The 13480-nt window shown below is 42.6% G+C and overlaps 1 protein-coding gene and 1 long non-coding RNA gene across 3 annotated transcripts in view; both read right to left on the bottom strand.

Moving 5' to 3' along the window:
- The window catches only part of LOC143121604 (von Willebrand factor A domain-containing protein 5A-like), a 36981-nt gene extending 23875 nt beyond the window's left edge, over nucleotides 1–13106 (bottom strand). The window contains exons 1-10 of one of the 2 annotated variants that reach the window (XM_076282046.1): nucleotides 12053–12227; nucleotides 11087–11289; nucleotides 10266–10488; nucleotides 9893–10062; nucleotides 9690–9804; nucleotides 9420–9595; nucleotides 9171–9259; nucleotides 8906–9050; nucleotides 8503–8582; nucleotides 7729–7819 (exon numbers count right to left, since the gene is read on the bottom strand). In XM_076282046.1, the coding sequence (XP_076138161.1) occupies nucleotides 7816–7819; nucleotides 8503–8582; nucleotides 8906–9050; nucleotides 9171–9259; nucleotides 9420–9595; nucleotides 9690–9804; nucleotides 9893–10062; nucleotides 10266–10488; nucleotides 11087–11289; nucleotides 12053–12095 (1248 nt within the window). In that variant the 5' untranslated portion in view covers nucleotides 12096–12227 and the 3' untranslated portion in view covers nucleotides 7729–7815. Of the gene's footprint in view, nucleotides 1–7728; nucleotides 7820–8502; nucleotides 8583–8905; nucleotides 9051–9170; nucleotides 9260–9419; nucleotides 9596–9689; nucleotides 9805–9892; nucleotides 10063–10265; nucleotides 10489–11086; nucleotides 11290–12052; nucleotides 12228–13028 lie in introns of those variants that run through there. The other variant, XM_076282044.1, reaches the window with a different exon arrangement.
- On the bottom strand, nucleotides 5669–7593 carry LOC143121609 (uncharacterized). The gene is made up of 2 exons (XR_012986520.1): nucleotides 6151–7593; nucleotides 5669–5836 (listed from the first exon to the last, which is right to left on the bottom strand). It is a non-coding gene; the product is annotated as an uncharacterized LOC143121609 (long non-coding RNA).
- Nucleotides 13107–13480: the final 374 nt, after the last annotated feature.

Below are 13480 nucleotides of genomic sequence, written 5' to 3' on the forward strand. Positions count from 1 at the left end.
CTTCTCTGTTCCCAGACAAGGGCAGAGGCATTAAGGGACTCAGCCCTGCTAGTCGCTCATGTCACCAGGCTAGGGCTCATTGTGAATTTCGGGAAGAGCTCCCTAATCCCCAGCCAGCAGACGGTGTTCATTGGAATCGAACTGGACTCGCAGACAATGAGGGCAACCCCATCTCAGAGGAGGGTAGACGAGATTCTCCTCCGCATAGTGCGATTCAGGAGAGGCCGAGCTCTGATGCTCAGGTCCTTCCAGGCGCTGTTGGGCATGCTTACAGCAGCTTCTTCCATAGTCCCCCTGGGCCTCCTTTCTTTGAGGCCTCTCCAAATATGGATGAACAGGCTAGGGTTGCATCCAAAGCACCACAGGCACAAACTGGTGACGGTTACCTCCAGTTGCCTAAAAAGGTTACAACCATGGAAGAAGCGTTCATTCCTGACTGCTGGGGTTCATTTAGGGATCATACCTTCTCGCAGAGAGGTGGTAGAGACCGACGCATCCCTGGCCGGATGGGGGGCTGTTTGGCAGTGCAGAACTGCCCAAGGCACATGGGACCCTCGACAGAGGGAACACATAAACAGGCAGTCGCTCTTGCTCTCGAGCATTTCCTGCCAGTCCTAGCAGGGAGACACGTCCTTATAAGGACAGACAACATGTCAGTGGTTTACCATATCAACCACCAGGGAAGCACAAGGTCTCTAGCGTCCCTGAGGCTGATTCAGCAGCTACTCTCATGGGCCTACCCTCAGCTATTGAGCCTGAGGGCAATGCACATCCTAGGCACACGGAATGTCACAGCGGACTTCTTGTCCAGACAACACCCCGATCCAGGGGAATGGAGGCTGAACCTAGAAGTGGTGCACGCCATCTGGCACCAATATGGCAGAGCGGAGGTGGATCTTTTCGCCTCTCAAGCCACAACACACTGCACCCTCTGGTTCTCACTCAGGGAGTAAACAAGCCCCTTGGGCCAGGATGCACTGGCGCATGGGTGGCCCCAGCAGCTCCTATATGCATTCCCCCCACTCCCGCTCATACTACCCACTCTAGAGAGGATTCTCCGGGAGGGCCACCAAGTGCTGCTTGTAGCCCCCAGGTGGCCAGGGAGAGTCTGGTTCCCGGTGCTATACAGCCTGCTGGACGGACAGCCTTGGCGTCTCCCTGTGCGCACAGACCTCCTCTCTCAGCTGGGTGGCTGGATCTGGCATCTGAACCCAGCACAATTGCAACTTTGGGTGTGGCCTCTGAAGGACCTGAACCACTGCTAGGGGCATGCGACCCCCACTATCCACAACTCACAGGCACCCTCCACTAATGCGCTTTACGCTAATAGGTGGAAGCTTTTTATACAATGGTGCCAAGAACATGGACAGGAGCCAACACGTTGCCCGATACCAGCTATCCTCAGTTTTCTACAATCACGGTTTGATGACGGACTGGCGGCATCCACTATCAAGGTGTATGTAGCTGCAATATCAGCTAGGCATAACAAGGTAGAGGGAGTTACAGTGGGATCCCATAGTCTGGTGACTCGTTTTCTCAAGTAGGCTAGTGACAACTGGTAAGAAAGGGCTTTAGTTTTTGAGATACCCCAACCGGAGGTAGAACTAAACCCAACAATGTTTTTCCTCATCTCTAAGGTCTCCCATATATGAAATGGATTCTTAGCTAAAAATATTTTACTGCTAAGATTGTTAAATTAACAGATATTGTTATACACCCCAAAACCAAAAAAAGAACTAAAATATAGCCTGTCCGTATTGGAGTTAAGGCATATAAATTAGTGCAGATCAATCACACAAGCTCTGAGAGCTTTGAAACTTGGCGTGTTTAAAGTCAGGAAGTTGCTTTACCTACTAGAAAAGACTGGATGTGAATATATTGATGTATGGAATGAATAGAGACATGTAAACATACACCTAAAATAAGCGGACATGCAAAAAATGAATATCTATGCAGAATGTTTTCATTTACTTTGTAGCTGCTTTACCAGGGATTATCATAGCAACACATATGATGGCTTATGGGAAAGGTGGGATTGTACTGAATCCAACAATACCAAATATGTAAATATAGTATGACAAGTTAGGGTGTTCTGTCACTTACAGTAATGTATGAGGTGTCCAAAATGAAAGAAAACAGAACACTAGCAAAATACAGTCTCAAGTCCAAATCACATTATCAGTGGTGAGAAGAATGTTGATAAATTCATTGTTACTGCAAGGCAAGTGCTGATCTATATTTACATTTAATAATGATACATTTCATATGAAACACAGATCCAATTGAATCAGGTTAACACTGGAATGGAACACCTTTATTAAAATATTTACATTCACTTGATTTTTGTTTTGGTCAAGTCATTACTGAATAATGGAAAATAATATTGTTAGCTTTTGTCTGTCCAGACCAGCAGTGGACAGTAGAGCCTACACTGCTTACTTCACCCCTAAGTAGCTAAACAGTTAGTTGTAGAAACTACTTTCCCTAGCTAAGAAAGTACTTAGCCCTCTGACTAATGTTGCATGTGTAATATAACTTGATTTGCATTTCAATGAAAATTCTGAAGTGGGGGAGCTACACGCGCTGTCTGTCAGCCAGGAGTGCCTACAATGGAGTTCCGATGGCACAGGGGTGACCCTGTGGCCGAACCCGGCATTTTCTGCAAACCCAAACCCTTCTCTGCAATGTATGCTAACCAGCCGCTCAGTCTGGGAGCATTCGAGCCCCCAGCCCAGGGGGAGGAACTGGGGCAAGGTGACATTTTTTTTTGTATGCCCAGTCCGAGTATTGAAAGCCTATATTGAAAAGACCGCTGCCCTGCGGCAGTCAGATTCTTGGAGGCCATCAGCTATGCCAACTCTGATAGTGGCTTACCGGTTCCACCTCGCGTTCGTGGTCACTCAACTCTGAGTGTAGCTGCGTCATGGGCAGTACTACGCGGAGTCCCACTTTCCGACATATGCATGGCGGCCTCATGGGCATTGACTTTCACATTTGCAAGGTTTTATAGGGTCAATGTGGCCACGAACCTCATAGCCACAGCCGCCCTCTCAAGCCATTAAAAGGGTATGTAGATCTTCCTCGTGACCCTGTTGGTATTTGTCATCCAGGTGCTGAAAGAACCGCCTCTGGCGGTCAGTAGAAATGAACTAGAGAATGTAATTCCAGGGAATTACGAGTGCATGAAAATGCAAAAATGTCTGCTGAATAAAATATTGTTGAATATTGTTTAAAATATAATCCAAGTAAAAAGATGGAGGTCAGATAGAGAAAAAAGTTTGGTGGGGAGTCATAGTTGATGACAACTGACAGTTGGAATGGCTGAACAGAGTAGAGTAGTTTAAATAGTTAAATTATTTAATAGGGAATTATTGTAGTGAGTACTTTTATTTTGAAACAGTTGTGGGCAGAGGAAACAGTTGGCAGGAGTCATGGTTGATGACAACTCACAGTTGGAATAGTTGAACAGTTAAATAGTTGGATAGTTAAAATGGTTAAATCATTTAAAATGGAATTATTGTAGTGAGGAGTTTTATTTTGAAACAGTTGTGGGCAGAGGAAACAGTTGACGGGAGTCAAAGTTGATGACAACTGACTGTTGCTAGAGTAGTTATGGTGGTTGCTATGCTGGTTGCTAGGTTAATGACGTTGGTTGCTAGGTTTTAACTGTGAATATGGTTGCTAGGCTGTTGCTAGGGTACTTAAAGTCGTTGCTAGGTTGTTGCTAGGGTGTCCATGGTGGCTACTATCAGAAATAAAGGAGTTACTACAGTGGTTTGCTAGTATAATCGTGTTTGTTGCTATGGAAACTGACATAGATGCTTAATTTCAATGGTTGCTAAATTGGTTGCTAGGTACAGTAGGTGGTGGTTTAATATAGTAGGCTAGAGGCATAGTTGATGATAACTGACAGTTGGAATAGTTGAAAAGTTAAATAGTTGGATAGTTTAAATGGTTAAATTATTTAATAGGGAATTATTGTAGTGGAGACTTTTATTTTGAAACAGTTGTGGGCAGAGGAAGCAGTTGAACAGGATCTATAGTCTTAATAGAGCCAGATTGTATGCTTAAAGCCTGAGACAGACAGTTGCTGGAGGTGGCCGGAACACTTGGCATAGGATTCTAAGTGCCCTACTGTGATGTCAAAATCGCTAATGTTAAGTCTATGGGGAAATTTTTAGTAGTTTTTAATTAATAGTTCAAAAAGTATAAAAGTTACAAAGTTGAATACATAGCTGAAGTCACCTAAGTAAGACCTATGCAATGCAGTTTGAACGAAGTTTCTACGTCAAACGGTTGATGCTGAATTAAACGCACAAATACGTAGAAGAAAAATAAGAATAAATCGGATAACAGTAGAGTGCATTTTCATGCCCTCTAAATAGAACGATGGTTACGTATGTAACCGCGGTTCTATGAATTTCGGATGACCGCCAGAGCTTGGCAGTCACTCGGAAGGCGGACGAGAAGATTGCCAAGAGGTCACTTACGGGTGACTTTGTCTATATAAACACTCGACCTGCACGTGCATGTGATGGAATTCCAGGTGCTGAAAGCACCGCCTCTGGCGGTCAGTAGAAATGAAATAGAAATGTTGTTTCTGACAGTAAACTAAAATGTCATCAATTTAGCAACAGCTGCAAATTAAGCACTTTGACAGTATTATAAAGCCTATGACTGCACTTAAAAACTAAAGGGGCGTTCATGGCAGGAACATAACGATAACTACAGCCATAACGGTAAAGGCGTCCACACTGACCAACAATAAGAAACGACTCTGTCATGGAAATCCAGGAGGTGCTGAAGGCATCCGAAATTCATAGACCCGCAGTTACATACGTAACCATGGATTTAGTTTGCTGTACTTACTTTACAGCAGACGATATTAAAGTTTAAGAAGCTGAAACCAGTGAATGAGGTATTGAGATATTTTTGAGATATTAACCTTATACATTTCCACCCCTATTTTGAGTTTTTCCTCGAAATTGCACACCGCCTACTTAAAATGGCCCTGTTGCCACATACTTTGACTTACAATCAAGTGCCTGACCTCTTTGGAAAGCTAAGGCCTTGTAGAATTTTTTGGTACCAATAGATTGACTGTGTGATGAACTATCAGAGAGTGGCAAAGGGTAGAATGATAGTTTTTTTTATAGGCGGTTATGTACATCTCTAGAAATGACCACATTCTGCCCTCTTGGTCACTTATTTTCTCTTGAAAACACCACTGAGGCCCACTACCAGGTCTTGTGAATCTGTATGTCAAAGTAGATCCTTATAGGATGATGTATGACTGTGTGGGACCCATATTTGTGTGGGCATACACATGCGTTTTGCTAAGTGTCCATTTGGAGACTCCAAAAGGACCTTTGGTTACCCAAAACTAAAATGCTTCCTATACAAGAACCCCTTTATGTAGAACCATGATCTTGGTGTCAAATGAAAGGTTACACTCTCTGTGTCATGTTGCTTGTACCTGGAGTGCTTTGCAGTGGCTGTGCCATGAGTCCAGAGAAGCATTATCTGACCTGAAACTCTTACTTTTGCTCCTACGCCTTTGAGATTTCCATGAAAAAAGGACAAACAAGGTAATGCAGTTAACATTTGTATTATAAAATGAAACAAAGGTAAAAAATAGCAATACCCTGGCAAACGAAACATCAAATGATTCACATTCAATGCAATAGAAATGTATTTGTGTTGGCAACCACGGTCAACAAAATGGAACGTGTTATGAACAACTGAAATAGTCTCGGCCACCGGCTCCTCTTCCTCAGACACAGGATCCTCAGCTCTTGTTTTTTTGCTTGGCGGGGCCCAGTCTTCATCGCTGTCACTGAAACAATTGTACAGATGGAAGTTAGGCTCAGACCCACTAAAGTATATGAAAACCCTTCCCAACAACTTATACAAATGATATAAATGTGTGTACTCAGGTCACACCTCCCCCTGCTCTCTCTTTTACACACACACACACACACACACACACACAAACACACACTGCATTCTCACCTAACTCCCCTCCCCCCCAGGTACCAGAACACTGTTCACACTATGAAACAAAGCTAAATGAAAAACTATGCACTAAACATTACAAAAGCAAACTAAACTGTATCTGTAACTGTATATGGATATAAGTAGTCTACTCACAGCTCAAAATCGGGGTCCTTCCCAGCTAAAAAGTTCTGCTCCTCCTCGGAGTCGCATTCCGAGAAAATGCTTTCTTCTCCTTCATCGATGTCCTCCAGATCTTCAATGTCCTCGGGTTCTTCGACATGTTTCGTCTTTTTTTTGTCTCTTTGGCATGTTTTACGAACAAAAACCTTCAAAAACATGTCTCTTGCTTGTTTAGTAACAAACTTCCAAACCACTGCTTCGGAATCTGGTTACGCATGGGCTATGCGCCTTGAGTTTAGCCGACAGGGAAGTAGAATGGGACGATGTGTCACATGTCTAAAGAAAGCTCTCCTCATTGGCTACACGGACATCTAGGTCCCATCTCATTGGCTCACTCAGACGCAGCGCTATGACCATTCAAAGACTGGTTGTCAGATTCATCGCTTACGTGACTCATTGGCTTTGATGGCATCTATCTCGACTCTCATTGGTCCTACAGACATGTAATGGGTATCGATGGAATCAGAAGAGCCTCGTGAACACGCGGAGTACCGTGAATCCAGCGACAATAATGGAAGTAAAACCGAAATATCTGGATTTCCGCGAAAAATAAGTGTTTACTTCGCTTCTTTTCGTATGTATCTGTTTTGTTTGTACTGGCGTGTACAACTACTCAATATATTGGCAATATAACAATGTAGATATTTTACATCTATGGATTCTTACGAAAATTTCAAGACCAAGCATGCTGGGCTAACTTATTGGTACGGCCATACAGACAAGTGACAAAATATGAACGCAGCAACTTTGGGGGGTGGTGGAGGGGGGTATTCTGATATGTTATATATCGGGATAAACTTATATTTTACACACGAAATATATGTTAATTCATGGAAAGCTTTACATATATCGATTCTTGAGTTTCTCAGCTTTAAAATGGTATATAGCATGACTATGGTAGTTCATGATAAGGTGCAAAGAAATGCATGGGGGTTGTTGGGGGGAGGTGGGGGGCACTGTATTTGCCCGAATACGGGTCACCCGTAGTGTACTGGGTTTAACCTGTTTACAAGCAAGTAGAATGTCACGTTTTGAACATATTCTTGTTTACATATCTATCAACATTATTCTGAATGAGTCAGCGACGCAACCTACAAATAGGCATTCTGTGCGAATTGAGCATGTGCAGGCCTACAACACTCTTCCTTATGGGAGCATATTCTGCTTAAGGTGTTTTCATGACCCAATATTCCGTTTACAACAAGCATATGCTAGGGTGTGCAAACGGTTTATTAGTAAACCAAATATGGCCTTTTTCGGTTTATTTCAAACAGAATAAGGTGTTTACAAGACACACGCATATTCGGTTTATTCCCAATAAACTGATTCGAAAAAGTTTATTGGCTGCATGAAAACGTGATGAATGTGTTCTAACTCTCATAACAACTCAGTTTTACAAACCCCACATTTACATTTTAACATTTTCAGGATCAAAATCACCACATAAATTCCATGCAGACCAATGACTGAGATGTCCTCTCACCTCTCTTTTGAGCTGGGCATAGAGCAGGGCCCTTTGACCATGGAAGAGCACTTTGAGTGGAGGAGACAAAGTGGTGACAGATACACCATCTGGAAGGCTCCAGTGGACAGAGATGTCCTTCACTGCTGGCTGCAGTGCATAGCGCAGAGACTGCATCACCTAAGGGTGGTGTGTAGACAGATAATAGTGAGAATAACGGACACAATATTACTGACCACCAAGAAAATGAAAAGTGTGAACCTGTTGATCTGTTGCAAAAAATTGTGTACAGGAAAGTAATTTATTTTTTAAAACACTTGCTTTTATTGTAAAAACATGACATTAAAGCCTGATGTATCACAGAAAAAAATGCGGGTGTATCAGCTGACTTATTTTATCCACTGCACAGTACTACGACCCATTTCAATATTTTTTACAACATTACTGTCCTTTTGTGTTTATTATCTTTACATATTTAAAGTCATTCATTCATGTTTATCTTAATATCATTATATCATTTCATGTCTACTTGTGATTGTGACACCAGCCTGCTTAGTTGCTAGGCCTACATTTTTCCATTTTTCTTTTCCAATCTTTTATTCTGAAACAACACACTATGACTTGCCGATTCTATAATTCATTTTGTGTAACGTCATTGGTCAGTACAATTGTTCCCTCAGTAGAGAATAAATCCCTGTCTTTGTTTCTCAAATCTGCCTACCAGCTCCATCTCCTCCTTCTCACGGCCAGCAGGCCCGGAAGGTTAGCTTCAAACAGTTTTATTATGTACAAACTAATAAAACATCTGAAAAATCTACTCTTATTGTTCAAGGAATTGTTTTGTAATGTGGCCCATCACATACCGGTGAGAATTCCCATTGATCTTCACCAAGTCCAAAACCTGCTTAGTGTTCCCCACCTCTCCATCAGTGAAAATGAAGAGCTGAAATGAAATTAAAAGAGGAAAGACAAAATGCTAAATGTTTTGTATGGAAGAGGTTTTGCTTTGTTCTCTTGTCATCCATTTTGAGCCTTCACAATGTTTTGGTCTAAAATTAGTGAAAGCACAGTTAGCAATGAATATAATAATTAGCTGACTAATATCAATATTTGGTGACATCCTCCTCATATTGGGACTTCTAGACTGCAGCAACTCCTCTTCTTTTGCTTCTGCTTCCCTACCACAGAAGGGCAGGTAGACTTTTTAGCAGGCCTAGTCGTCCAGTGCCCAACGATATACTCACAGTGAGGTGTTTGATAATCTACCTGTCTGGGGTGACTGGGGATGCAGGGCTGGCTGTAGATGTGTTTCAGAGGCTGAAGAATCTCAGTGCCCCCCATGTCTGCTCTCATTCCCTTCACTTTCTCAAGAGCATCATCCATCGTCTTCTGGTTGTACTCAACGCTCTTCCTGCAAGAAGACAACAGTCATCATATTACAAGGATCAACCTGAGTTTACCCAAAAACTAATCTGAAGCCATATAAAAATAGGCAAACGTGAGATATACATAAATGTAAAAGCATACTGACGGGAAGAAATGTTCATAACGGGAGCCAAAGCCATAGATGTTGAAGTAGCAGCCCATGGGGAGGCTCTTCAAGAGCAGGAGCAGAGTGTCCTGAAGATGAGGGATAAGATTGAGCAAACCCTGGTTCTAGTGAAGGAATTATACACAGCATCTGCAACAATTGTACTAGCACCAAAAAGAACAAGCATTGACAAAGACTGCTTTGGCAGAGTTTAGGTTCTCTCTTGCAATACATCTGCAGTCATGGTACCTTGGCACTCTCTATGCGCATCTTTGCATCTTTTCCTGAGTGCATCCTGCAGTCCATACTCCCTGATCGGTCCACCACAAAAATAAACTCTCCACACGTGGAAAGTGAGGATGTTACTGCAGCAGGGAACTCTGGGTAAATGCTGATCAAAACAACTGGGTCCCTCATCAAAGAGCCTGAAACAGAGAAACAGAACGGCTTGCAGTTCACTTGTATTTACTTGCCTACATTTCTACACCAAGCCGACAGGTGAAGAGCCCAATCCCTCACCTGGCTCAGCAGTGTCCAGTCCAGCCTCCACTATGGCAGTGGGCTTATGAGCATCGTGGTAATACAGCAGCAGCTCCACATCACGATCAAACAGGTGGCCTGGAGAGAGACTCACCTGGAGGATCAGAGAGAGGAATATAGCATTACACCACACTATACCTACTGCTTATAAACACACATTCATAATGTCCAGCACTCCATACCGTGGCCTGTGTTTTGTCTGGGTTGAGGTAAGCCAGTGGCTCCAGATCACAGTTGGACTCCACTTTAGAGATGGGCTGGGGGGAGGACAGGTGAGCACTGAGAGCCAAAGTGTAGGGCACCGTACCAGCTGGGACTGATGTCACAGTGGCCATTTGACTCCTGTCCATGTCTGAGAAGACAGTTGGGAAGATGCTACTTTTTCTTTTCTTTTTATTTTGATGGTGTCATACCTGTGGCACTCTTAAGCTATATAGTATAAGAGTTGGTTTCAAATAACCAGGTACTTTTTCCAAACACACATTAGTCAGAACAGCAGCGCGTTAGAACACTTAAGAAGTATTTCCCACAAGCCTCCATGTTTCTGGGCCTCACCCTGGGGTGTGTAGCGGGGGTTGAGCACAGCGGGCAGACAGAAGCGCAGGGCGTCGTCAGCTTGCATGTCCAGCTCTGAGATGTAGACCAGAGTGATGGCAGCACTCTCTCCTGGAGGCAGGCTGCCCACGTTCAGCTGGAACACGTCTGGGCTCTGATCACTCTCCTCCAGCAGGAAGGCCTGGTGGCCCGAGCTCAACGCATCATCATACTCCTCCCGGGCCTGGACCCAGAGAGAGACACATCAATTATCATAATGCTCCAACACCTTCATCACTCAAGTGCTGTCATTATAACAAAACACCAATTTCACATAAAGGCAGAAGATCACTTTTGTTCACATATACACTACATATACATATACAGCTAATATTGGAACAATTATAGATGGATTATTGTTGTGCAAAAAATTGATGGATTAACCCAAACCAGCAGGTTTAGAGGAAGCTTCTGTCACCCTACTGAACTCTAGCTCTGCATCCCGATGACACCAACCATTTTTGCCCCTTAACAGACCCCACCCCGCCTTCCTCGGACAATTGCACTACCCTATCCCAACCATCGTGATCTATTTATTTATAAATGTAGGCTACATACTGCAATCACACTTATTCATAGGCATATTCTACTTGTAATATTCTCGTATGACACCCCATAAAGTTGGCCCACTCTGCACAATGACAATACATTAAAATCTAATCTAATCTAAATTATTACTTTCAGTCAGATGGGCAATTGTTAAATGATAGTAGGCTAAACTGTAAAATTGCACATGCAAATATTTTTTTTGTCATTAAAATGTTTTGCTGTTCCACACTCACCTTCTGTTTGTCCTGCAGCTTTGCCACCACCTCTGTGTCTCCTATCTTGGCGCTGAGGTGACAGACGGCACATTCTCCAGGCAGAGGGAATACAAACACAGCCTCTAGGGGGCGCTCTTCTCCATTCACATACAGCAGAGTGGAGGTCACTGTGGCTACATGTCCCTGCACATGCACATCTACCTCCACACTCTTCAGAGGAACTGGAAGAAGACATGTTGAAGCTCATGAAACTGACTTAATCTTTAGAGATGTAATGATAACACATAATACTTATAACACATTAAGTGTTATGACATAGACCAGTATTTTTCAACCTTTTTTGTGCCACGGCACACTTTTGACACTTAAAATGTCCCACGGCACACTAACATCCTGTGTGAAGAAAAAATAAACATACCATAGCCTAAAATTTCAAATAATACACAGATATGGCCTTATTATGGCTTTAAAGCAAGACCTGCTCAATAAAACAAGCTCCCTCTGTTTCATTTGTAGGTGACTATATCTAATTTAATTGTTGTTATGAACTGGATATGTGATGATTCTGTGAATACTGGATATGGGGCCCCCGTTGTACAATGCCTGCATACCACAAATAGTTCAATTATACAATCAATGAGAGCATGTGGTTATAAATTCTTTGATGCAACAGTTGCTTTTCTGGACCAGTGAGTAACATTTGGGTAATTTTCTGCGGCACACCTGATGATCTCTCACGGCACACTAGTGTGCCCCGGCACAGTGATTGAAAAACACTGACAGACGACCCAACTATAGAGCTCTTGGTGCGTATCCCTATCAGTTTGTGTTAGTAAGCTTACTTAGTTATGTCAACTGACCGCTTTCATATATTTAGTTTGAAAGTTTTCAGTATTCTTGCGGAAGTGCAAACCTCCAATAAGAAATAGGCTAATTGGGCTATTGCCTACTAAACGCGAGTTATAGGTAGGTTACCGCACTTACCTGGTTCATTCTTGACAGTAACCAAACCACAGCACCTCACCATTTTGTCACTTCAGCTCTTCAATATATCCTAAGCCTCGAAACAAAGTCAAGAACATTGAAAGAAGATTTCACTTCACAAACAACAGTAGGCTTGGCTAGTTTGTGCTTTCCAGTTTAGCACCACCCCTTAGAAATAACCTCACCGAAAGTGAAAGTGAAGGCAGGCTAACTGCGCAAAATCACAGTTACAGCATCCCGTCAAACGCTGTAGAAGTTTGTAGAATAGGATGGGCTACTGTAATTTTGCAGATAAGCCAATGGGAAACACCCTAAACTAGTCAGTTAGGAACAATATTATGCTATTATTACCCCTTGCAAATATAGATTTAATGCTGTTTTCTCTTGACCATGTTTTTTCTCACTAAAAATGACACGGTCACATACCAAAAGAAGACAATGTGGTAGAAACATGGAATCAGGAAATAGCGTTTTCATCTTTTTTAGGCTAATATTTTTTTTTATAAGCCTCTCCATGTCTCCACAATGACTGTAACAACTTTTTAGCAGTAATCCAGGTTTTGAGGACCGATTCTTTGCCATCACTCTGGCCTTGTTCTCAGTTTTGTATAGATTGAGGTCTCACTCTGGCTGTTGGGCCACTCTAAAATGTTAATATTGTTCTCTGTTAATTGAGCATTGCCTACAATAAATTATGTATGGTGTATATAGGTGTGTTGTTAAAAGAAATGGCCTACTTGGCTTCATCCAGCATAATTCATTATTCTTATCATCATCGTCAGTACTATAACCTTTGGAAATGCTTCTCAGGTGACCTTAAAAACATTTCCCTTACCTACAACGTTTAAACATGCTAACTAAATGGCGAGACAGTACAGTAATACTGAAGTTTTCACGTAGCCATAGGTTGGAAATGATCATTCTCTCAACATTAAGTAACAAGAGAATTGGACTGGTGAACGCCTCATATTCAGACCTGGCTCCTTGTTTTTGGTGACCAGACCGCAGCTGTGCTCCATGTTAGTGCCTTTTTCCAAATTATGATTTCAAACCTGAATAGAAAAAGAGGACAAAGACAAATAGGCAGTGTAGGCTAGTAAAGTACAGTACAGTAGCCTACAGTGAAACAGAATACAGCGCACCACTTACTGACTACTGACCCTTTTATCAAGTATTCTGTCAGAAGAAGAAAGAGTTGTTTTGCCAGAGTTGTTTGCCACACTATGTCACACCATAGATCCGATTCAAACAGCAGGCAACTGCCTTATTGCGTCAGTGTTTCCACTATCATCTTAGTCTCCATAACCTACACTATGTAGATTCTACAGTATCATCGTCTCTGTGAATAGTGGAACACCACAGTGGGACACTAGGACAAACATATTTATTGCCCTGATAGAAATGAAGACTTGCAAACTTCAGTTTGGT

Source organism: Alosa pseudoharengus, unplaced genomic scaffold (assembly GCF_046254945.1).
Source record: "Alosa pseudoharengus isolate Yale_2024_CS ecotype anadromous, Long Island Sound unplaced genomic scaffold, YU_APseudo_1.1 YU_APseudo_1.1_scf_13, whole genome shotgun sequence".
Lineage (NCBI taxonomy): Eukaryota > Metazoa > Chordata > Actinopteri > Clupeiformes > Clupeidae > Alosa > Alosa pseudoharengus.